We start from the raw sequence: 21439 nt of genomic DNA, 5'->3' as shown, positions 1-21439 counted from the left end.
CTGGAGGAACTGCTCCAAAGAGATAGAGCGCCAGGGGAGAGACAGCACATATGTGATTTTGGAGAAGAGGTACGTGCAATCAAGCCCACATCTCCGCAGAAGGCTGCTGCTGCTCACGAGGCACAAGATAGCTCAGTTAATTGTTTTAGTGCCTTTCTAAGTAGGAGATGATAACAAGAATTTGGGTTCATAAAATTTTTTCCTGAAAATCTCTATCTGAAGGCCTGTTCTGCCAGTTTCCCCAGAGCACAGAGCACCTCATTTCTGATCCCTTAAAGGATTAAAGGTCAGTGACTGCAGTGGCTAATGACTCACAGTCCTCCTAGAGCCAGGTGGAGAGCGACATTCCTTTGTCAACAATCTCCTGGGTGGCCCATGAAGAGAAATGAGTCAGGACTCAAAGCTCTCGACTGCAATAAAGGGCTTGGATGTTACCCTCAGGGTACTGGAGAGCCATGGAAGGTGAGTGAGAGTGAGAATACCTGACACTGGTGGTGTGTAGACCCAGAAGAGATATGATCTTAACTGTTAAGCCATCTTTTGTGTCAGGCACTGCCCTATGTGCTCCACGTGGGTTCACTCACTAGTTCTCATGACCAGGTACCTTAATCCTTATGTAAGTAGAATTCCTGGTTTCTTGACACATTTCTGCACGCCTCATGCTCACGCATACACATACATTCACACACATTGCCCAGCATCTGCAAACACATCCAAGAGCTATCCCAGAAGATCCAGAACTTTCACGGCTTGAATTCCAATCCCACCTCTACCACTGAGAAGACCTGGGTGCTCATCGAGGACACTATGGCTCCTACAGCAAAGCACCACAAACTTAGTGGCTTAAGACAACACCAATGTATCATCTGACAACTCGGCAGCTCAGAAGCCTGAAATGGGTCTCACTGAAATAAAATCAAGGGGTGGGCGGGGCTGTGTCCCTTCCAGAGGCTTCTGTATCCCTTGGCTCCTGGCCCATTCCTCCGTCTTCAGAGGATCTCATTCCAGTGCGGGCTTCTGTCATCACACCCCCTCCTTTGATTCCCAGATTGACCCCTTTTCACTTACAAGAATCCTGTGATTACGTTGGGCTCACTCAGATAACCCAGGAGCAACTCCCCATCTCAAGACCCTTAATTTAATCACACTGCAAGGTCCCTTTCGCTGAGTAAGGTACTGTCGTCACAAGTCCTGGAGATGAGCATGGGGGAGGGGGGCGTTATTCTGTTCCTGCAGTGTCCTTAGTGGGCACCTCAGTGTCCTTAGTGGGCACCTCAGTTTCCTCAGTCTATAAGTTGGGTCACATCATACCACGCTGGAGCCTGGCTGCCGGCGTTTGTGTCTTTGCCTCTGCCTCTGCCTGGTGGGGTGATCTGTGGCATCATCTCCCTGACCCTTTGTGTCCTCCGCTGCACAATGGAGATCCGCAGAGGGCCACCGTGTGGAATCGAGGAGCCAAACCAGCGCCTAGGTAAGGTGTTCAGAAGAATGTCTGACACCTACGTGTTTCTAAGAGGTAGCTGTTTTTCCCATTGTCTTCACCTGGGGGGTTTGTGGTTAAGAATCAAGTGAACGGGGAGGGTATAGCATGCCTGAGGTCCTGGGTTCAAACCCCAGTACCTCTATTAAAATAAATGAAAACCTTTAAATTAATCCTCCCCCCCAAAAAAGAATCAAGTGAAAACAGAAAGTGTGGTCAGCCTTTGATGGGTGACTGACACTGACATGTGGTTCTATCAGTCTGGCACTACTTCCTTGGTGGGAGAAGGGGAGGGTATGGGGGAGGGGTGGGTAGAGCTCAGTGGTGGAGCGCATGCTCAGTATGCCCCAGGTCCTGGGTTCCATCCCCAGTACCTCTGTTTAAAAAAAACAAAACACTGGAGACACAGCTGTGGACGAACAGGCGAAAACTGCCCAGGTGGCACGAAGCTCTAGCAAGTTGTCATCCCTCTCCCAGCCCACCCACGCCCCCTTCCCCAAATACGTCTCCCCCGTCCCCTCCTCTGATCTTCAGGGGCCGCATCTCAGCCAGGAGCTCAGCATCTTCCTCCTGAATCCTTCCTTCATGCAGTAAACATTTCCCTGTGTCCCTGGGTTCCTAGGCATGCTCTGACCCAACCCCTGCCCTGGAGGGGCTCCCTGTGTGCAGGTGATGTGTGCCCTAGTGGACATCACGCAGGGCCCTGAAGGAGCTTGGGGAGGGAGGGCTGGATGCTACCTGCTGCTCACTCTGCCGGAAGCAGTGTGCCCCCCACCTTGTCCCAGCCCTGCCTGTGCCTATCTGATTCCTACTCCTCTTTCAAAAGGAAATAAACTCTAATTTGAAAAGAGACATGCACCCCAATGTTCATAGCAGCACTATTTACAATAGCCAAGACATGGAAACAGCCTAAATGTCTATGGACAGATGACTGGATAAAGAAGATGTGGGGTATATATATATATACATCCACACAACGGAATACTACCTGCCGTAAAAAAGATGGAAGTATTGCCATTTGCAGCACCATGGATGGACCTGGAGATCGTCATACTAAGTGAAGTGAGCCAGAAAGAGAAAGAAAAATACTGTATGATATCGCTTATATGAGGAATCTAAAAAAACACAAGTGAACTTATTTACAAAACAGAGAGAGTCAGACATAAAAAACAAACTTATAACTACTGGGGGGAAAGAGGAGGGGGGAGGGATAAATGGGGAATTTGGGATTTGTAGATACACACTACTGTATATAAAATCAATAAACAACAAGGTCCTACTGTGTAGCACAGGGAACTATATTCAATACCTTGTAATGGCCTATAATGGAAAAGAATATATACACACACACACACATATATATATATACAACTAAATCACTATGCTGTTGTGCTGATATTAACAGATATTATATTATTAGCACAACATTGTAAATCGACTGTACTTAAATTTAAAAAACAATTCACATCTACCAAAAAAACAAAGGAAGTAAAGATGCTAAGCCTCTGGTGACCCTGGGCAGGAATTCCCCCCTCCTGTCCCCTGCTCTTGGCCTTGGTACCAGCCTCCCTGCACTGACACAAAGGCTAGGCTTACTGGTGTCCCTGTGGCGACTGTGTGATATCTTCAGGACATCCCTGAGAGACAAGGGGAAGTGGGTTCCAGCCTGGTGGAATACTTCCAGTTTGAGAATCAGTCTCCTCCCTCTGGCCACTCCCAGGCCAGGGGCTTGGAATCTTCTGGATCCTTCTAGAAACTGGGGCTGCTCGCATGGCTCAACGGAGGGGAAGAGGCTGGTCCTCCTCTGAGTGAGCAGCTACTGCACTTCCCCATTTAGGAAACAGCTTATGTTATGCTGGTGGGAGCGGGTTTCCCCAGAGAGAGCGTACCTGCAGGGGAAGTAGCCATCTAGGGATCTGTGTTTTCTCATCTGGAAAAGCAAGGATCATGGAGGTGCCTCCCTCCTGTGGTTCAAGGGTGAGTCCACGCAAGGGCTGCAAGCAGTGCCTGGCCCTTAGCGAATGCTGTGCAAAATTAGGCATTCACATTGTGGAGCTCCTCCAGGTCGCATTCGGGGCTTCCGCAGAGCCTCCTGCAGCCCTGAGAAGTCGTGCTGCTCCACAGAGTAGATAGCTGGAGCTCAGAGGAAGCGGCTTGCTTGTCACTGGGTCCTCCAGGAAGCAAAGGCTGACTTGGTGTTTGCCATGCAAGTGATTTATTGGGGGTGACATGGCGGGGGCAGGAGGGCAGGAGGGCAGGAGGAGGTGGGAAAGTTGGTCTGCCAGCTGTGAAAGGAGAGGGGAAGGTAAGGAAGATGTGTGTAGCACACACAACTATATTTGTGACTAGTGATGGTTTTGTTTCTTTTCTTTAAAAATTTTTTTTGTTTTCAGTGTTATTTTTTGTTAGTTTGCATGCTTATTTTTATTTTTTTAATTAATAGACTTTATTTTTCTAGAGCAGTTTCAGGTTCACAGCAGAATTGAGCAGAAAATACAGAGAGTTTGCACATAGCCCTCCCCACCCACACATATGTACTTCTCTAACCTCAACCCCCCTCATCAATGTGGCATATTTGGCATAATTGATGAACCAACACATGCTTACTTTTTTAACAGTTTTTTTAATAGATTTTAATATAATTTAATTTATTTTTTGAAGCACTAGGGGGAATTAGGTTTACATATTAATTTACTTATTTTTTTAATGGAGGTACTGGGGTTTGAACCAGGACCTCGCCCATGCTAAGCACGTACTCTACCACTGAGCTGTACCCTCCCCCCTCCTTTCTAGTCTTACACCTTCTGTTTCTTATTGTTGCCTTATTCTGAAGACTGGCTATGTCTTCAGAACAGTGCTGAACAGTAGTAGGGGGGCATCCCTATCTTGTTTCTCACTTAAAGGGAAAAGCTTTCAATAGTTCACCATTAGGAGGGCTGGGGGTCTAGCTCAGTGGCAGAGTGCATATATGAGGTCCTGGGTTCGATCCCCAGTACCTCCATTAACAGCAAAAAAAAAAAAACCCACTATATGTCACCATTAAGTATGAATTTACTCTAGATTCCTTTAATTGTGGTTAAAATATACATGAAGTAAAATTTACCCTTAGAACCATTTTTAAGTGTACAATTCAGTCATACGAAGCACATTCACTCTGTTGTGCAACCATCACTACCACCCATCTCCAAAACTTTATCATCCTAAACAGAAATTTTATCAAGTTAAAACACATCATTAAATAATAACTCTCTAGCCCCCTCCCCTTGCCCTCGGCAACCAGCATCCTACTTTCTGTCTCTATGAATCTGACTACTCTAGACACCTCATATGTCTGAAATAATGCAGTCTTTGTCTTTTTGTGTCTGGTTTATTTCACTTAGGAGAATGTTTTCAAGATTCATCCATGTTATAGCAATCGTCAGCATTTCCTTTCCACATTTTGTTTAGTTATGTATCATTGATGGAGATTTGGGTCAGTTCTGCCTTTGGCACTGAACGTTCGTGCACACCTTTTTGTGTAGATGTGTGTTTTCATTTCCCTAGGGTGTATACCTAGGAGTGGAATTGCTGGGTCCTATGGTAACATTTTAAAGAACTAGTAGACCATTTTCCACAGCGCCTGCATCATTTTACATCCCCACCAGCAATGTACGAAGCTCCAATTTCTCTTATTCTTTTTTTTTTTAATGGAGATACTGGGGATTGAACCCAGAACCTTGTACCTGCTAAGCACATGCTCTACCACTGAGCTATGCACCCACGAGGGTTCCAAATTCTCAACATCTTCAACAGGGGTTTTTGTTATATGTCTTTCTGATTATAGCCATCCTAGTGGTGGTGAAGTGGTATCATGTTGTTGTTTTGATTTGCATTTCCATAATGACTAATGATGTTGAGCGACTTTTCATGTATTTATTGGCCATTTGTGTATCTTCTCTGGAGAAATGTCAATTCAGACCCTTTTTCCTTCTGGGGTCCTTTTTAGCCGAGTTGTTTGTCTTCTTTATTATTGAGTTGTAAGTATTCTTTATATAGTCTGGATTACAAATTTTTCATCAGCTATATGATTTGCAAAGATTTTCTCTCATTCCAGGGGTAACAGCCCTCTTTTGAGGGTTTCTCTCCTTTAAGGTCAGACTTTTTTAGTTGCTGTTATTCATTTAATCATTTGGTATATTTTTATCAAATGCCATTAATGTGCCAGGCACTGTCCTTGACGTTAGAGACTCAGCTGTGACAAAAACAAGGGTCCCTGCCCTCTGAGAGCTTATGTTCTAGCTGGGGAGGAGGACAATGAACAAATAAGCAAGAGAAGTATGATGTCAGGCAAGTGCTGTTCAGTGCCAGCCTCTCAGGCGTGTGACCCGTGTGGTTGCCAAGGGCACATTGGCTTCATGCTCTGCTGTCGCCATCTTGAAATTATTAACAATTTCTGCACAAGGGGCTCTTGCATTGTTCATTTTGCTCTGGGACCCACAAATTATCATATCACTTGTCCTGGGGCTGTGATGCTATAGAGCAGAGTGAGGAGATGCCTGGGGTGGGTGGGCTCTTCCAGCCAGGGTTGCTGGGAAGGTCTCCCTGAAGAAGCAACATTGCAGCAAAGACCTGGAGCAGGTGAGACAGAGAGCCCTGCAAGTGTGAGTGGGCAGAGCTGCTTTCCTGGCAGAGAGAGAGAGCAGCAGGGAAAGACCTGGAGATGTTTGGGACTTTCGACTTCCAGCAAGAAAGCTGATGGGACTGTAGCAGTGAACAATGGGGAGAAAGTTAGTGATAGGATCAGAGGAAGAAAGGGGGCCATTGTAAGGATGACAGATTTTAATTTAGGTGTGTATCCACTGCCTATAGCTTAAGAGAACAATAAGCACTTATCAGGAATTCAGGAGCCGCTTAGCTGGGTGGTTCCTCTTGAGGGTGCTGTCAAGATGTGGCTTGGGGCATGATCCTCTGAAGGCTTGGCAGAGGCAGGAGGACCGTTTCTGGGGTGGCTCACTCACATGACGGTCAAGCTGTTGGCAGGAAGCTTCAGTTCTTCTCTGGCTGTTGGCACAAGGCCTCAGTTCCTCACCCTTGCCTCGGGGATTTCTCCATACGGTGGCTCCAATGACCTCGTGACATGGCATTGAGCCCCTCTGGAGGAGTGAATGATCCTAGAGAGAACAGTGTCTTTGATAACCTAGCTGTGGACATGCCACCACTTTTGCAATGTCCTGTTGGTTACACAGCTCAGACCTATTCAGTTGGGAAGAGGCTACACAGGGGCATGACTCCCAAAGGTGGAGGTGGAGAGTGAAGGTCATCTTGGGGGTTGGCTGCCAAGGTATGACTCCACTGCAGGACTTTGAGCATGACGATGATGATGATGATGATGATATAGATAGATGGAGATACGTTTGTGTGCGTGCATGCGCATAAATACATATATCTGCATACAGATACAGGACTATGTGTACAAATTACCATATAGCATGTAATTCTCACATTTTATTCTATTATTATATGCGTTTGGTAGTTACACAAGTAATACATGAAAGCACAGTCAACTCCCCATCAACTATTTTTTCCAGCTTTATTGAGCTGTGATTGACAAACAAAAATTGTATATATGTTTAAGGCATACAACATGATTTTTTAAAGTATGCTTTAGAAAGATTCTATCTTTTATTTTAAAAATTTGGGGGGTGGAGGTAATTAGGTTTATTTATTGATTTATTTATTTAATGGAAGTGCTGGGGATTGAACCCAGGACCTCCTGCATGCTAAGCCTGTGCTCTACTCCTGAGCTTACCCTCCCCCAAGATGAAGTTTTGATGTATGTATTCACCCTGAAATGATCACAGTGATCAAGTTGATTAACACATCCATCACTTCACATAGTTACTGCCTTTTTGTGTGTCCTGAGACACTTATGATCTACTGTCTTAGCAAATTTCAAATATACAATATATTATTATTAATTATAGTCATTAGATCCCAGAATTGTATTCATTTTATAACTGGAAGTTTGTGCCCTTTGACCAGCCCCCACTCCCCCTACCCGTCCGCCTCAAGACCCTGGTAACCAGCATTCCATTCTTTGTTTCTGTGAATTCAACTGATTTTTGGATTCCACATATAAGTGAAGTCATGCAGTATTTGTCTTTCTGTGTCTGCCTTATCTCACTTAGCATAATGTTCCCCAGGTTCATCCATGTTGTCACAAACCACAGAATTTCCTCCCTCCTCATAGCTGAATAATATTGGGTTGTATGTATACACCATATTTTCCTTGTCCGTTCACCTGTCCACGGACACTTAAGTTTTCATGTCTTGGTTATTGTGAATCATGCTGCAATAAGCTTGGGAGCACAGATATCTTTTTGTAATAGTGATTTCATTTCCTTTGAATATATATCCAGAAGTGGGACTGTTGGATCATATGGTAGTTCTGTTTCTAATTTTTGGAGGAAACTCCACATTGTTTTCTGTAGTGGCTCCACCAATTTACATTCCCACCAACAGTGTACAAGAGTTCCCTTTTTTCCATACTGTCTCCCTAGTCATTATATATATATATATATATATATATATATATATATATATCCCTTCCCCTGGAAATATGATCATCTTCAATTTGCTGTTTTACAGCAAGCCTTTCCCCTTAAGTCATGTACCACCTTGAAAGTTACCAAGCCTACATCTCCCTCCAGTTAAGTGATGTCTGGTCTCAGGAACCAACCTACAAAGGTGTCTTCTAAGGCATGCTTCTCAAATGTTCTGGAACATCCAAATCACTAGTCTGGGTGATTCTGATTTAGGGGGTCTGGGCTGTGGTCTGAGATTCTGCTTTTGGAGCATTCCGATTTCCGATTTCAGGTAGCAACATCCTAAAATGACTGATTCGTTTTTTAATTAATTTATTTTGGGGGGAAGGTAATTAGGTTTATTTATTTATCTATATTTGGAGGAGGTACTGGGGATTGAACCTAGGACGTTGTTCATGCTAAGCATGCGCTCTGCCACTTGAACTACCCTCCACCCCTAAAAGTGATTAATTATTACATACTCGACCTTGCTTGCTAGAGGCTGAACCTTCGAAGCTATATTTTCACTGCATTCCTGAGGTGATTATTTTCTCTCTTTCTTTTTTTTTGGGGGGGGGTGATTATTTATTTATTTATTTTTTGGTGGTAAAATACACAGAACACCAAATTTACCATTTTAATCATTTTAAAGTGTACAACTCAATGGTATTATGTACCTGCTTGATGTTTTGCAAGCATCCTCAACCACTCTGTTGTTCCAGAACGTCTTCATCCAAAAAGGAAACCCCATACTCATTATCAGTCACTCCCCATCCTCCCCTCCCCCAGCCTGTAGCAATCATGAATATGTTTTCTGTCTCTCTGGATTTACCTATTCTGGGTATTTCATAGAAATGAAGTCAGTCTGTATGTGACTTTTTGTGTCTGGCTCCTTTTACCTAGCACGATGTTTTTAAGGTTCATCTGTATTATAGCACATGTCAGGGCATCATTCCTTTCTGACATGCCACCTGTGGGTGAAGAACCAGCTGGATCCTATCCGGTGTAGCCCAGGGGTTAAGAGTACAAGCTCTGTATTCTGCTGGCCAGTTACATCCCCTCTGTAAGCCTCACTGTGCTCATCTGCAAAACGAGGATAATAACAGCCCCTTCCTCACAGGGCTATTTGCAAAGTGACTGGCGTGTCTTGAGAGCTCAGTAACTGTGAGGTGCTGTTGTGATTCCAGCTTGTGGATATGCTGTAATTGATCCAGTCAATCTCCTAGTGTTGAAGATGAGGGCTTTTCCTACTTTTCTGCTTTTTCAACAGTGCTGAGACAAACATCTTTAAATACAAATATTTTTAAACGTTTGTTCAGTTATTTCTTTAGAAAAAAACCCTGGAAGTGGAATTGGTGGGTCAAAATTTTATTTTTATTATAAAATATTTCTGACACATAGAGAAAGAAGAGATAGTGAATACAATGAACTCATGGTTTCCACCTCTGGTTTTAAAAAAAAAAAAATTACAAATGACAATGTCCTGAGTAGCTTTCCTGATTGCATTCCTTCCGCCCCGCCCCCAGGGGTCGCCACTGGGGCTCTCCCTCCCTGTGCTATATCTCATGCACGTTTGTGTACGATTACAACGTGTGTCCACATGCAGCCTCTGTTTTTGTGTGTTTTAAAGGTTCGTGCATTCCACTACGTAGACTTCTGCAACTAGGAACATGCTTTGGGGTTGCCCACGTTGATATATGGAGCGCTGGTTCAGCCACTCACTGATGTATGGTGTGAATATGGCACGATCCATTTATTCACGTCTTGCGTGGTGGACATTTAAGCCCTTTCCAGTTTTTCACCGTTGCAAACACCACTTGAGGCAAGCATTCTTGTGCTTATCTTTTTCTTAACATTTTGGAGTTTCTCTAGGGTGTACACCCACCGGTAGAAGAGCTGACTCTTTTTTAACAGTCAGACATACTGATAGGACTTTTCCAGAGGGTTGAGATTTTTACAGGGTCCTTTCTGCTTACTGGCTCCCTGTCTCTAGGTGACGCTTTCCTTCCTCCGGAGCTGTAGCCACCGTTATGGAGGAGGAGTGCCTGGGTTGGGGGTGTCTCCGACCTGGGGGTAGTCTCAGTTGCGGAAGGAATAGTATGAACAGAGGGTGGGAGTCTGGAAGCAAGATAAAGGACACTTAGGAGGACTCCTCAGAGAGGGACCAGTGTGGTCCTTGTTTTATAGATGCGCATCTGAGGCCCAGAGAGGGCAAGCCACTTCTCCAACGTCACAGAGAGACGGTTTGCAGAAACTGTCAGCTTCAGACGTTCACTCCTTCAGCACAAATTAACGAAGAACCTACTCCGTGCCACGTATTGTTCCGAGCACACAAGATACATAGTAGTCAACAAAACAAAGACCACCTGCTCCAAGCGCGGAGCTGATTATTCTGGGGTTAATTATGATTAATTGCTAATTATGTTTGCCTCCAGGATTGGAGCGGGGTCGGAGGTGGGTGGTGATCCCACCAACTTGGGGCCAAGGTGCCCCCATGGGAGCACCCCACGAGTCAAGGCTTTCTCCAAGCCCCTACCTCCCAATCTCCCTCTTTCTGATAGAGGGAGTGTTATTGTGGGTACTCCCGAAATTAAATGGGGTATTTGGGGAAAGAGGAGGTGGTCTAGGAGGAAGGGAGAGAGAGTGAAGAGCCCTTTGTACCGAGCAGGGTTGTCAATAAAGTTTTGTTGCCTTGGCAACCGCAGGCCTCACCGGGCCGCGGGGGTCGGCAGGGGAGAGGTGCGCGCGCATTCACCCACTCCCGCCCTCCCCTGCTTTCTTGCTAGGGTGGCAGAAGGTTTCTCCAGAGACTAGAGAAGTCGCGACTCTACGGTGACAGTCGGAAACCCTAGCCAATGGAAGGATAAATCGTTCAAAGACCAGCCAATCACATACAGGCTCTGGAGCCGGCGGAACCCGCCCTCTTTCCACTTGGACCTGAAGAACCCGACCCAAACCCGAGTTTCGCCCGGAGCGACGGCGCTTTCGGCCAATGAGGGCGTTGACTTCGGGTCGTGGGCGGGGACACGTCTCCATGACAGCGGCAGAAGGACAGCTGCGGCAGCCACTGGCCGCACTTGGCGGCGCTCGCTGGAGCGCGGGTGTGGCGGGGTTTTGTAGGGGCACTGACTGGGGGGCAGGCAGGGAGGGGCAGAGCAGAGCTTGGCCAATGGGAGTGGCGTGAGCTTCATAGCAACTGAGGAGTGGCGGCGACCTTGACCAATGAGATGCCGCAGTCGCCGTGTCTGGGCGGGCCTGGCGGGGCAGACAGGAGGCGCGACGACCGTGTCTGACGAGAGCTGGAGAAGGCAGTGGGAGGTGGTGGCAGCGGCGGCGCGGGCGCCTGAGGAGGAGGAGGAGGAGGAGGAGAAGCGGGTGAGGGGCGGCGCGGGGCTTGACCTCTGAGCCCCCTCTCGGCCCCCGCCCCGCGCCGCCTTGGCTCCCGGTCGTCCCCAGCCCCGACTGTCCCCCGCCCCCCCGGCCCCTCCTCGTGTCCAGGCGCCCACGTCTCCTGGCCCTTCAGCGAACCTCAGGCTGCACTCGGCGCACAGCCTGTGCTTCCAGACCCAGGCCCCTCTCCGCACTCCCGGCCTCCCCTGGCCCCTCTCTCGTGTCCCTGGACCCTCAGCTCGCCCTCTGACTCTCCACTCCCCTCCCTGGTCCTTAGGCGCTTCCCCTGCACTCTCACTGCCGACCCAGGTTCCTGGGACCCTTCAGGCCTTCCCCAGACCCCTGTCTGCTTCCCTCAGTTTCCCCCTGGACCTCAGGCTTTTCCCCTGGATCGTCACTGCCTACTCAGCTCCCTCGCTGGAGCCCAGGCTCTCTCCTCTCGGCTCTTCTAAGCTCCTTCCTGGATTCCCATGACTTCCTCTGTCCCTCTTTTCTTCTCCAAGCCCTGTTCTGGACCCTAGGCCCCCCTCTGCCTTCTTATTCTTAGGACCTTCCCTGGACCTCGAGGTTCTCTTCTGCTTTCGCTGGACCCCTAGTCTCCCTGCTGGCTTTCCTGGGGTCCTCCCTGGGTCCCCGAGCCTTCCCGCAGACCCCTCTGTCTCCCCTGCAGGCACCGCCGGCCCTTCCACCTGCCCCAGCTCCCTCCCTGTGGTGTCTATTTTTCTGTTTTTTTACCTACATGCCCCTCTGCAGCTTGCGTCTGTCCCAGCGCCCTCCCGCAGCGCCCCTCTTTATTTATCCCCAGCCTTCCTACCTTCTCGAACCCCTTTCCCAGCCCCTCCAGCTCTTGATCTTTTCAGCTCTCCTCTCCTTGCTGTCCCCATCGACTCTCCCTGAAGCACTGTGCTGTGGGTGCCCAGAAGGCCCTCTGCAGTCGGGGTTAGGAGGCTTGTTTTGTTTCTTTAGCTAGTCCTCTTCTTTCTCCTCTTTTTCGTGGGCCTCTTTTGCCTCTCCCTACCGTTCCTTCTCTCTCCCCCCTCCCCCGCTTTGTCCTCTGTGCTCCTCCCTCCCCCGCAATCCTTGGAGAGGGAGCAGGTGCTGGGATCCTTCCTCTGCTCTCCCTCCCCTCACCCCTCCTCCAGACTGCCTGGGGTTTCACCCAGAGCCTTCTGAGGACTCCCAAGGGCTGCTGGGGAGGGGGGTGGAGGCCAAGGCCAGGAGAGAGTGGGGGTGGGCAGAAGAACAGGCAGTTCCAGCAGGGCAGGACCCCTTGGCTTTATCCTTGGTGAGGGCCAGAGGTGGAGCTGGGTGCCCCCTGACTTCCACCTCCTGAAGGAGTAATCCTTTAGGGTTATCTCAGACTGCCAGTTAATCAGCCTTCCCTGGGTGCGTGTGCGTGTGTGCGTGTGCGTGTGTGCGTGTGCCTTTGTGTGGTCTGTGATGTGTGTGAGGGTCTTAGGGAATCTGTTTATGCACAATGGGTCAGTGAGTGTGTGTGTGTGCACATGGACGGGGTCATATGTGGTTGGAGGATCTGGGTCTGCACTCAAGAGCCTGAAGAGATGCAGATGCTGAGGATGGCGGCTGGCCTTTCTCTGGGGGCTTCCCTGTTGTCGGAAGCACCTGTTGCATTTCATCTTCAGTGAGAGCCCTGTGAAGTCAGTATTGCTCTTCTCCCTGCTTTATAGATGAGGAGACCCAAGGCCTTGCTAAAGTCCCATACAGCTTATAAGTGGCACCGAGCAAGCACACGCCCAGGGCGCCGGCGCCCCTGCCCTGCACTCTCCACTCTCCGCCGCAGGCAGCATGGTGCATGGGGCACCATGGGGCCCGACAGAGTGACAGCCAGAGAACTGTGTGAGAACGACGACCTTGCCACCAGCCTCGTCCTGGACCCCTACCTCGGCTTCCGCACCCATAAGATGAATGTCAGGTGAGGCGACCTGGAGGAGGGCGGATGGGGGCTCATGGAAGGCTCGGGACCCCTTCCCTCCCACGCCACCCCTCAGCCCCATCCTCCTCTCAGCTCTGAGCAGGGGTGAGGGTGGGGCCCGGGAAGGCCCGGAGGGAATAGGCCAAGGCCCTGGGACCCAGGCGTGCCCTCTCCCCCAGCCCCGTGCCCCCCCTGAGGCGACAGCACCACCTGCGCTCAGCTCTGGAGGCCTTCCTGAGGCAGCGGGACCTGGAGGCTGCGTACCGGGCCCTGACGCTGGGAGGCTGGATGGCCCACTACTTCCAGAGCCGGGGCCCGCGGCAGGAGGCTGCCCTCAAGACCCACGTGAGGGAGCCCTTCCCTTTCCTCCCCGCGGCCCGCGTGTTCTCCATGTCACCTCACCTATCCTGGGTCCTCCGCCATTGGGGGCAGACCCTCAGCACAGCCCCTTGGGACTCCCTGACTTCCTAGCCATTGGGACCATCTGAGGCAAGGCTCAGAGAATCCTAGGAAGGGAGAGTTGGGGGGCCCTCTGCGATGGAGTCCAACCTCTTCATTTGACAGATGAGGAAACTGAGGCCCCAAGAGGGGAAGTGAGTTCCCCGAGACCACACAGCGAGTCAGTGGCAGAGCAGAACTAGAACCCAGGAGAGAGAGGGCGGAGAATGACCCTACCCTGCCTCCTCACCCCGCCCACCCCCTCACCTCCCCCAGATCTATCGCTACCTCCGCGCCTTCCTGCCTGAAAGCGGCTTCACCATCTTGCCCTGTACCCGTTATTCCATGGAGACAAATGGAGCCAAGATTGTGTCTACCCGAGCTTGGTAAGAGGGCAGAACTCACAGCCCAGGGCCCCAGGCCTGATAGGAGGCATCCCTCCCTGGGGGCTGCTGGGAGAGGGAACCCCTGTGCCTTCTGGAGGAGGCCAGGTGCTGAGGGGACAAGGGAGAAACCTCTGGCGACTTGGAGGCCATGAAGATGTCTGTGTTCCTGGGCTAGGAAGAGGTGGTTTCCAATGAGAGGAAGGAGGCCCAGCTTGGCCTACAAGACCCTCCTTGCCCACCACAGCCCTGCTGGGAGATGACATCCCATTGTGAGCCAGGGTCCCTGGGGCTGCTGGGAAAGGACTGGCTTTGTGCCCAGGACTGTGCTGTCCTTTCTTCATCCCCATCTGAGCCCCTGCCAAGCAGCAAGATGGACCCTGCCCATGGCTCAGTCTAGCAGGAAGGCAGTGGGTAGTGGAATAAACATGGAGGGCCAACCCTGGCTGCTCAGTGCTTCCTGAGCCTGCCCAGGAATTCTGGGTGTTCTTGGGATCCAGGCCTAGGCTGAGACCCGAAGGACGAACTGAAGGATCTAGGGAAGAGCACAGGGGCGCCTGCGGGGGGCTTCTGGGCAGAAGCACTGGACTGAGGGAGGCCCGAGGCAGTGGGGAGGCCAGGTGGGGAGGATGCGGGATCTGGCACCTGCTGAACATGGGAGGGTGCCATACCTGCCCTAGTGGAGCAGGGAAGCCCACTCAGGCCAGTGTAGATGCAATGGTGCGTGAGTTTGAGACATTTGGAAGGTGAAACGCGGTGGCCGGCACTGCCCCATTGATTCTGCCCGCAGGAGGCCTAGGATGAGAGGCCACTGTTGTCCCCAGCGCTGGTGGTCCGGGAGGTGCCGGTGGTCAGGGAGGCACGGCTCACAGACCCGCGGCCTGGCCTCTTGGCAGGAAGAAGAACGAAAAGCTGGAGCTGCTGGTGGGCTGCATCGCGGAGCTGCGGGAGGCCGACGAGGGGCTGCTGAGGGCCGGGGAGAACGACTTCAGCATCATGTACTCGACTCGAAAGCGCAGCGCTCAGCTGTGGCTTGGCCCTGCTGCCTTCATCAACCACGGTGGGGGTGGGGAGGGGGATGAAGGCAGGGCCAACGTCGCGGTGGGGCGGGGCCTGGGAGGGGCGAGAGTGGGGCAGGGAGGAGGTGTGGCCCCCCTGCTCTCTGGCTCCGCTGACCTGACTCTCTGCTCTCCACTCCCCCTACCCCTCAACTGGCTCCAGACTGCAAACCCAACTGCAAGGTAAGACCTGGGACCCTCCCAGAGGAATGGGCACATGGGAGGGGCTTTCTGGCCCAAGAATAGCCAGAAACAGGCTCTCCCCACCTGACAAATGGGTTTCCCACCCCTGGATGCCCCTCTCTGGGCTGGGCAGAGCTGGTGTTTGCGCCTGTGGTCGTCAGGGATGGAGGAAGGGACTGCAGGCAGAGTCACACTAGAACCCAGGTTGCCACCTGCTGGCAGCATTTTTCCCTCTCTGAACCTGAGCTCGGGCTGGGCCAGTTTGAGGGGGCAGTGTGGGGCGATGGGGAGACAGAAAGTGCCCCTGCGCCTGGAGCTGCTAGCCTCCCAGGGAGACGCCCACTGCAGCTGTGAGAGCAGGAGACAGAAGGGAGGGCCCTGGGGCAGGAGCCTGCCAGTTGGTGTCCCCTGGGGTGAGGGCAGAGAGAGCCCTGCCCTGGAGGATGAGGACTCTTCCTCATAAGAGGCTCTGGGAGGCCGAGGAGGCAAGGTGGGGGAGAAGCCACTGCTGGTTCTGTGTATGGAGCACAGGAGAGGGGAATGGAAGGAAGGTGGCCCTGGTAAGGCCTTACATGCGCACCCTGCCAGGCGTGGGCCTCACCGGGCTGCCTGCTGGAGCCCCGAGATGTGACAAGGGTTTGAGTCCTGGCTCTGCTGCCCCAGGCTCTTGTCTCTCTTCCCAGGTGGGAAACGGTGAGAACTTGCCTCCTGGGGCAGTTGTGAGGGCTAGGTGTGTGTCAGTGTCCTGTGACTCTACGGTCCATTACGTGGGTTTCAGGCTGCGGACACTGGGTAGGAGAGAGAGCCAGGGGGGCTTCATGAGCCAGTTGCTAGGCACCTCGTGGTGTGGAACCAGGAGGCTGCACAGAAGATGCCAGAGCCGGGCGTCGAAGGGAGAGTAGGATTCTTCTAGGTGTTGAGGGCAAATGGGGGCACGTTAGGGCATCCTGGACAGGATGCAGGCCGGACTGGAGGGCTTGGGGGCCAGAAGGCAGGGTAGCTGCTGCTTCGTATGCTGAGTGAGCTGGAGTCTGCCCCCTGGAGGCTCCCACTGGGTGAGGGAACCTGCTGTCCTGGGGGCTGTGTGCAGAGGGGAGGGACTGGAGGCAGGGCACTGGGTGGAGCAGCATGAGAGACGACGAGGGGCTGGCTCCCGCTAGGGTCTCGGGGATAGAGGACGAGGACGTGAGACACCATGCACTCAGGAGGTGCTGGCCAATTGTGCTGGCGTCAAGCAGGCAGGCGGCCAAGGTGTGTGTCAGGCTAGAATGGACAGACGGACAGACGGATGGGATTCCTGCCTCTCCCAGACTGGGAACTTGGAGGCAGGAGCAGGCAAGCCAGAGGGGCCCGTGGGGCAATAATTCTGAATGTGACACAGGCCTCGGGAAGGGGATGTGGCAGAGCCAGGCAGAGCTTGGACCTCGGCCACTGAGGTGCAGGCTGGCAGGGTGCGTGGAGGGGTAGGGTGTGTCACAGGAGCCCAAGGAAGAGTGCTGGAGGGAGCAGAGGGAGCGGTCCCTGTGCACTGCCAGGGCCCGGTTACATCATCATCCTGCAGGGAGGGTGGGGGCCAGCAAGATGGGTGGAGGGTCAGGGAGGGCGTGCAGAGGACAGGCCCTGGACAGGGTGCTGCCTGGGGCTCTCGGCCACTGCCTGTCCCCAGGAGCAGACTCTTGGGGCCAGGGTGGCAGGCCAGGCAGGGTGAAGCTGGGCTGCCCCCAGGGCAGGGCACTGAGCCTCCTGGCCCCCAGTTTGTACCTGCAGATGGGAACGCGGCCTGCGTGAAGGTGCTCCGGGACATTGAGCCAGGGGACGAGGTGACCTGCTTCTATGGCGAAGGCTTCTTCGGTGAAAAGAATGAGCACTGTGAATGCTACACCTGCGAGAGGTGGGGACGGCCCGCAGGAAGGGACACGGTCAGGATCTTGGGGACCGGGGATGTGTCCTCAGGGCCCGTCCCTCCCTCCCCCTCACCTTCCTCCTGCCCCCAGGAGAGGCGAGGGGGCCTTCCGACTGCGGCCCAGAGAGCCCCTGCCACCTCGGTCCCTGGACAAGTACGAGCTCCGGGAGACCAAGCGGCGGCTGCAGCGTGGCCTGGGTGGCCCTCGGGCCTGTGCCCACCCACCCCCGCTGCGCCGGGACCTTTTCTGCGGTGAGCACGGGCAGGTGCCCTGGCCTGTTGGTCTGTCTCCACCCCCAGCCCCTTCTCTACCCTATTCCTATCCTGCCTCCTCCTCACCTCCCTCCCTCCCTCCCTCCGTCCCCCTGACCGGGCCTCACTCCTGAGCATCACTCTTCATCCATCCCCCTCTGAGGAGCACTGGGTGGCCACTGGCCTGAGCAGAAGCTGTCCCCCTTTGCAGGGGCCCTGCTCACACGGCTGCCCCTTTCTCTCCCCTCTCCCCCTCCCCCGGGCCTCCACAGCTGCCTGCCAGCCCCTGCGCCCCCTGCCCTGCAGCACCCGCCCCGATGCCTCGCCCCTCTGGCTCCAGTGGCTTCCTCAGCCCCAGCTCCGGGTGCGTCCCAGGAGGCGCCGACGCCCCCAGCCCCGGCGGCCCCCAGCACCCCCTGTTCTCCGTGCTGCCCGCATCTCCCTGCACCGGTGGGGAGGCTGTGGCCCCCACTGCTGCCTGCGGGCAGAGGCCCTGGTGGCCCTGGGTCCAGCCCCTCGCGACCGGTGGGCCCCTCAGCAGGACTGGCACTGGGCCCGGCGCTATGGGCTGCCTTACGTGGTTCGTGTGGACCTGAGCCGTGTGGCCCCAGCCCCTCCTGCTGCTGCCATCCCAGCCCCTGCCACCGGGACCCCAGGCCCCTTCCCCATCCCCAAGCAGGCCCTTGCCTTCGCCCCCTTCTCCCCACCCAAACGCCTGCGGCTGGTGGTCAGTCACGGCTCCATTGACCTGGATGTCAACAGTGATGGGCCATGATGGGCTAGACAGGGAGGCCCAGGCCGGGAGGGGAGGGCATCCCTCCTGGTCCCTTCCACTCCGAGTTCTCGAGAACTCATCTCCAAAAGGAGCTCTTGGACCTCTGGAAGGGAGCTGACTCTCAATCCTAGCACAGCTCTGACCCAGGGGAGGGTTGGTTTGGACACCCCCAAGGATCTGACCCCTGACCCTTTGTGACTGCTGACCCCTGAGCCACCCCCACCCCAGCAGGGAGCCCTGGCCGTTGTGCTCCCACCCCAGCTCCAGCCCCAGGGCTGAAGGAGCTGTTCCCTTCCTTCCCCACCCACCTTCTTCTGCCCAGGGAGCAAAGCCATAAGGGGCGGGGGCCACCCTATGGCTTCTCCACAGAAGCCCAGGCCTCGGGAGGAAGGAGGTGGAACTGACTCGAGGGTGGCGCTTCTAGACGCTGCCCTACAGAGGGGCGTTGGTGTGTCCTCAGCTCTGTGACTGTCTGAGGTGGGGGCGAGTTGAGGGCTGGCCGGGGCACGCCCTCACCACCCTCACCACCCTCGTGGGTCTCAGGGAGGCCGGGTGCGACCTCATCTTTCTCATGGTGCTATCCCTGGTGCTACTGGGGTGTGGGGGCTCCCTCCCCTCCCCCACACCGGAATGGGATATGTTGGGGGGTTGGAAGCACTTGAACTTTTTATTTTATTTTATTAAAACCTTGTTATAAGCATCACCCCTGGAAGCCTTTCATTTTGATTTATGTTTTGAGGAGTTGTCCATTGTGAGGGTGAGACTCTCCACCTCACTGGGGAGACCAGATTCGGGGGAGGCAGCCCAGGCTTTGGGCCCTGAAAGCTTTGGGATGGTGAGAGGGCAGTGGACTCTGAGGATGACAGAGACAAGAATCATACTACGGCACAGGTTATGCTCATGAAGAACGCTTTCATACCTGTCTGCTCACGTGGGAGGGGAGTCTTCCCATTTTTCTGATGAGATAACCAAGGTCCAGCAATTAGAGTGACTTGTCCCGGGTCTCATGAGGTTGGACCGCCCTTGTCTGAAGTCAGACGTTCCTTCCAGACCTCATGCGTGTCATCGTGGTGGGCCTGGCTCTGTGAGACCAGGAAGTGAATCTTCTCACGTTTCTTCAGATCCAATTCAGTGCCTTGACTCTGCCATCATCTCTTGATTCTCACCTCAACCCCTGTGTTACTCAGGGAATACTAACTGCTAACAATTAGTGCTTCCTAGTACCAGACACCCTGCAAAGCATCTTGTGGATATTTATTTCTTGTTCATTGAGGCCTCACATCCATTTCACAGGGACGAGGCACAAATGTCTGAGAGTCAGGTGTGTGCTGCAGGCTCCAGTTTGTCTCCTCTGTGTTGGCCAGCCTTGGAAGAGTTTACTCAGAGGTTGATGAGGCTCGGCCACATGCAGGAGGGACCTGGGCCCTGAGGAGAGGGGGTGAACAGGCATGGAGAGGCTGCAGGAAGACCTGGGTGGGCCGAGGGGATGGCCCAGGAAGGGGCACTTCCACAGTGGTCCCAGGGCCTGGGAATGGGGACAGTTCAAAGCAGGTAACATTTTTTAACTTTAAAGTTAATTTCGTTTACACATAGCCTGTTGAGAAATGAGAAAATGTGCAAAGCCTACTTAACCCTGTTAGTTTTCTCCCTCAGGTTAAAAATAAGGAGGGAGAGGGCCTCCCAGTCAGCAAGTCAGCAAGCGGCGACGAGGAGAGTGGGGAGAGCTGGCTGACAGCAGCTGCTAAAGTACTTGTTCCTCTGAGCAAGCAAGAACCCACGGCTTCTAGACAAAGATGGTCACAGCTCAGCAAGGATCCTTAGCCCGGATGGACGCCAGAGGTCCCAAGAACCTCCTGGAACCCTGTTTCAAATGTAGCCACTGCATATTCCCGTGCACATTCTGAGGGCGGAGGGTCTAGAGCCTTCAGCCAGCTCTCAAAAGGGTCTGGAACCCAGAACACGAAGATTAGGAACCAGTGACCGGGGTCTCTCCCTCAGCACTGCCGCCATCTTGAGGTGCTGATCCTGTGTTGTAGGACGAGGAGCCAGCTCTCTGGCCTCCAGCCACGAGAGGCCAGTAGCACCCCCTCAGTGGTGACAAAAGTGTCGGTGTTCATTGCCAGATGTACCCCTGGGGACCAGAGCCAGCACCCGGTGAGAACCCCTGGGCTAGAGTGACAGGAAGGCGGGCTGGGAAGACCTCCAGGACAGCACCTACAGCCAATGCTCCTCGTACGGCCTGTGCACCCTGGCCCCAACCTTTACGGCAGCGCCACCAGGACCACGCCGCCTCCACAGACGGTCAGGGAGGGCAGGTATGTCTGCCCCGAGGTCCCACAGCTGGTGCGTGGACGGAGCCCACCTTGCTGCTGGGTTTATTCTCAAACCACAGGGTAGGTGGGGCCCCAACTGCAATAGGAAGGTGAGAGGGGTTTGTGTTGGGTCCAGTGAGCTGGCAGGCTCTGCGATGTCCCAGTGGAGCTGGGGCCTGGCAAGCCTATGGGTGGATTGTGTTCAAGAGTCAGAGGGTGAAGGCTCAGGCTGAGATCCCCATCATACACATGGGGGCCAGAGCAAGGAAACAGGGAAGCTGGCCAGGAGGTGAGGGAAGGAGGGAGCTGAAAGAAGATAATTATGGCCAGAGTCTCAGGAAGCACCCCCGCACTTTGCAGTGCCTTCCCCAAAGCTTTCTAAGTTCCCCTCCTTTGGTGGCAGGAACAGCAGGGGAGCCAGGCAGGATGCCCCAATCCTGGACCCCATTTCTTCCCTTGTGGCCGCTCTCTGATCTTTTTGCCCTGTGCACGGAGTCGACCAGATGCCTCCAGGAGCTCCAGGGCCTGTGAATGTGGTTGGTCTTTCTGTGGTTGCTGTCCAGCGTGATATCAGGCACTGGAATCAGGCCAGCGTGTTTCCAGTCATTTATATAGACTGAGACCCCACACACCCTGAGAACAGCTGGGCTACATGCACGTTGTCCTAGCTTGTGACTAAGCATCATCCTCCCCACAGCCCTGTGAAGTGTAGGTATTGTTATCGCTGTATTTTGGACGTGAAGACCACAGTGCAGAGGGCTTCGGATGT

The 21439-nt window shown here is 53.3% G+C and overlaps 1 protein-coding gene across 2 annotated transcripts; it reads left to right on the top strand.

Annotated features, from left to right (window-relative positions):
• Positions 1-11258: 11258 nt before the first annotated feature.
• KMT5C (lysine methyltransferase 5C) lies at positions 11259-19061 on the top strand. 2 transcript variants are annotated; one of them, XM_010961904.3, is made up of 9 exons: positions 11268-11418; positions 13122-13366; positions 13546-13711; positions 14081-14190; positions 15084-15247; positions 15409-15428; positions 17183-17319; positions 17423-17583; positions 17856-19061. In XM_010961904.3, the coding sequence occupies exons 2-9, from the start codon at positions 13122-13124 to the stop codon at positions 18356-18358; spliced, it is 1506 nt and encodes a 501-aa protein (XP_010960206.3). In that variant the 5' UTR covers positions 11268-11418; the 3' UTR covers positions 18359-19061. The 2 variants fall into 2 exon arrangements, with proteins under 2 accessions (XP_045377787.1, XP_010960206.3); XM_045521831.2 differs by having other exon boundaries at positions 11259-11418; positions 17183-17583.
• Positions 19062-21439: the final 2378 nt, after the last annotated feature.

Source organism: Camelus bactrianus, chromosome 9, assembly GCF_048773025.1.
Source record: "Camelus bactrianus isolate YW-2024 breed Bactrian camel chromosome 9, ASM4877302v1, whole genome shotgun sequence".
In the NCBI taxonomy this organism is placed as follows: domain Eukaryota; kingdom Metazoa; phylum Chordata; class Mammalia; order Artiodactyla; family Camelidae; genus Camelus; species Camelus bactrianus.
This window is presented reverse-complemented; position numbering and strand designations above follow the sequence as displayed.

Coding starts and splice junctions, on each gene's coding strand:
- KMT5C (XM_045521831.2), top strand. CDS start 11,266: ATGAGATGCCGCAGTCGCCGTGTCTGGGCGGGCCTGGCGGGGCAGACA. Junction 13,712..14,080: donor AGGCTGCCCTCAAGACCCAC/GTGAGGGAGCCC, acceptor CACCTCCCCCAG/ATCTATCGCTACCTCCGCGC. Junction 15,248..15,408: donor TGCTGCCTTCATCAACCACG/GTGGGGGTGGGG, acceptor AACTGGCTCCAG/ACTGCAAACCCAACTGCAAG.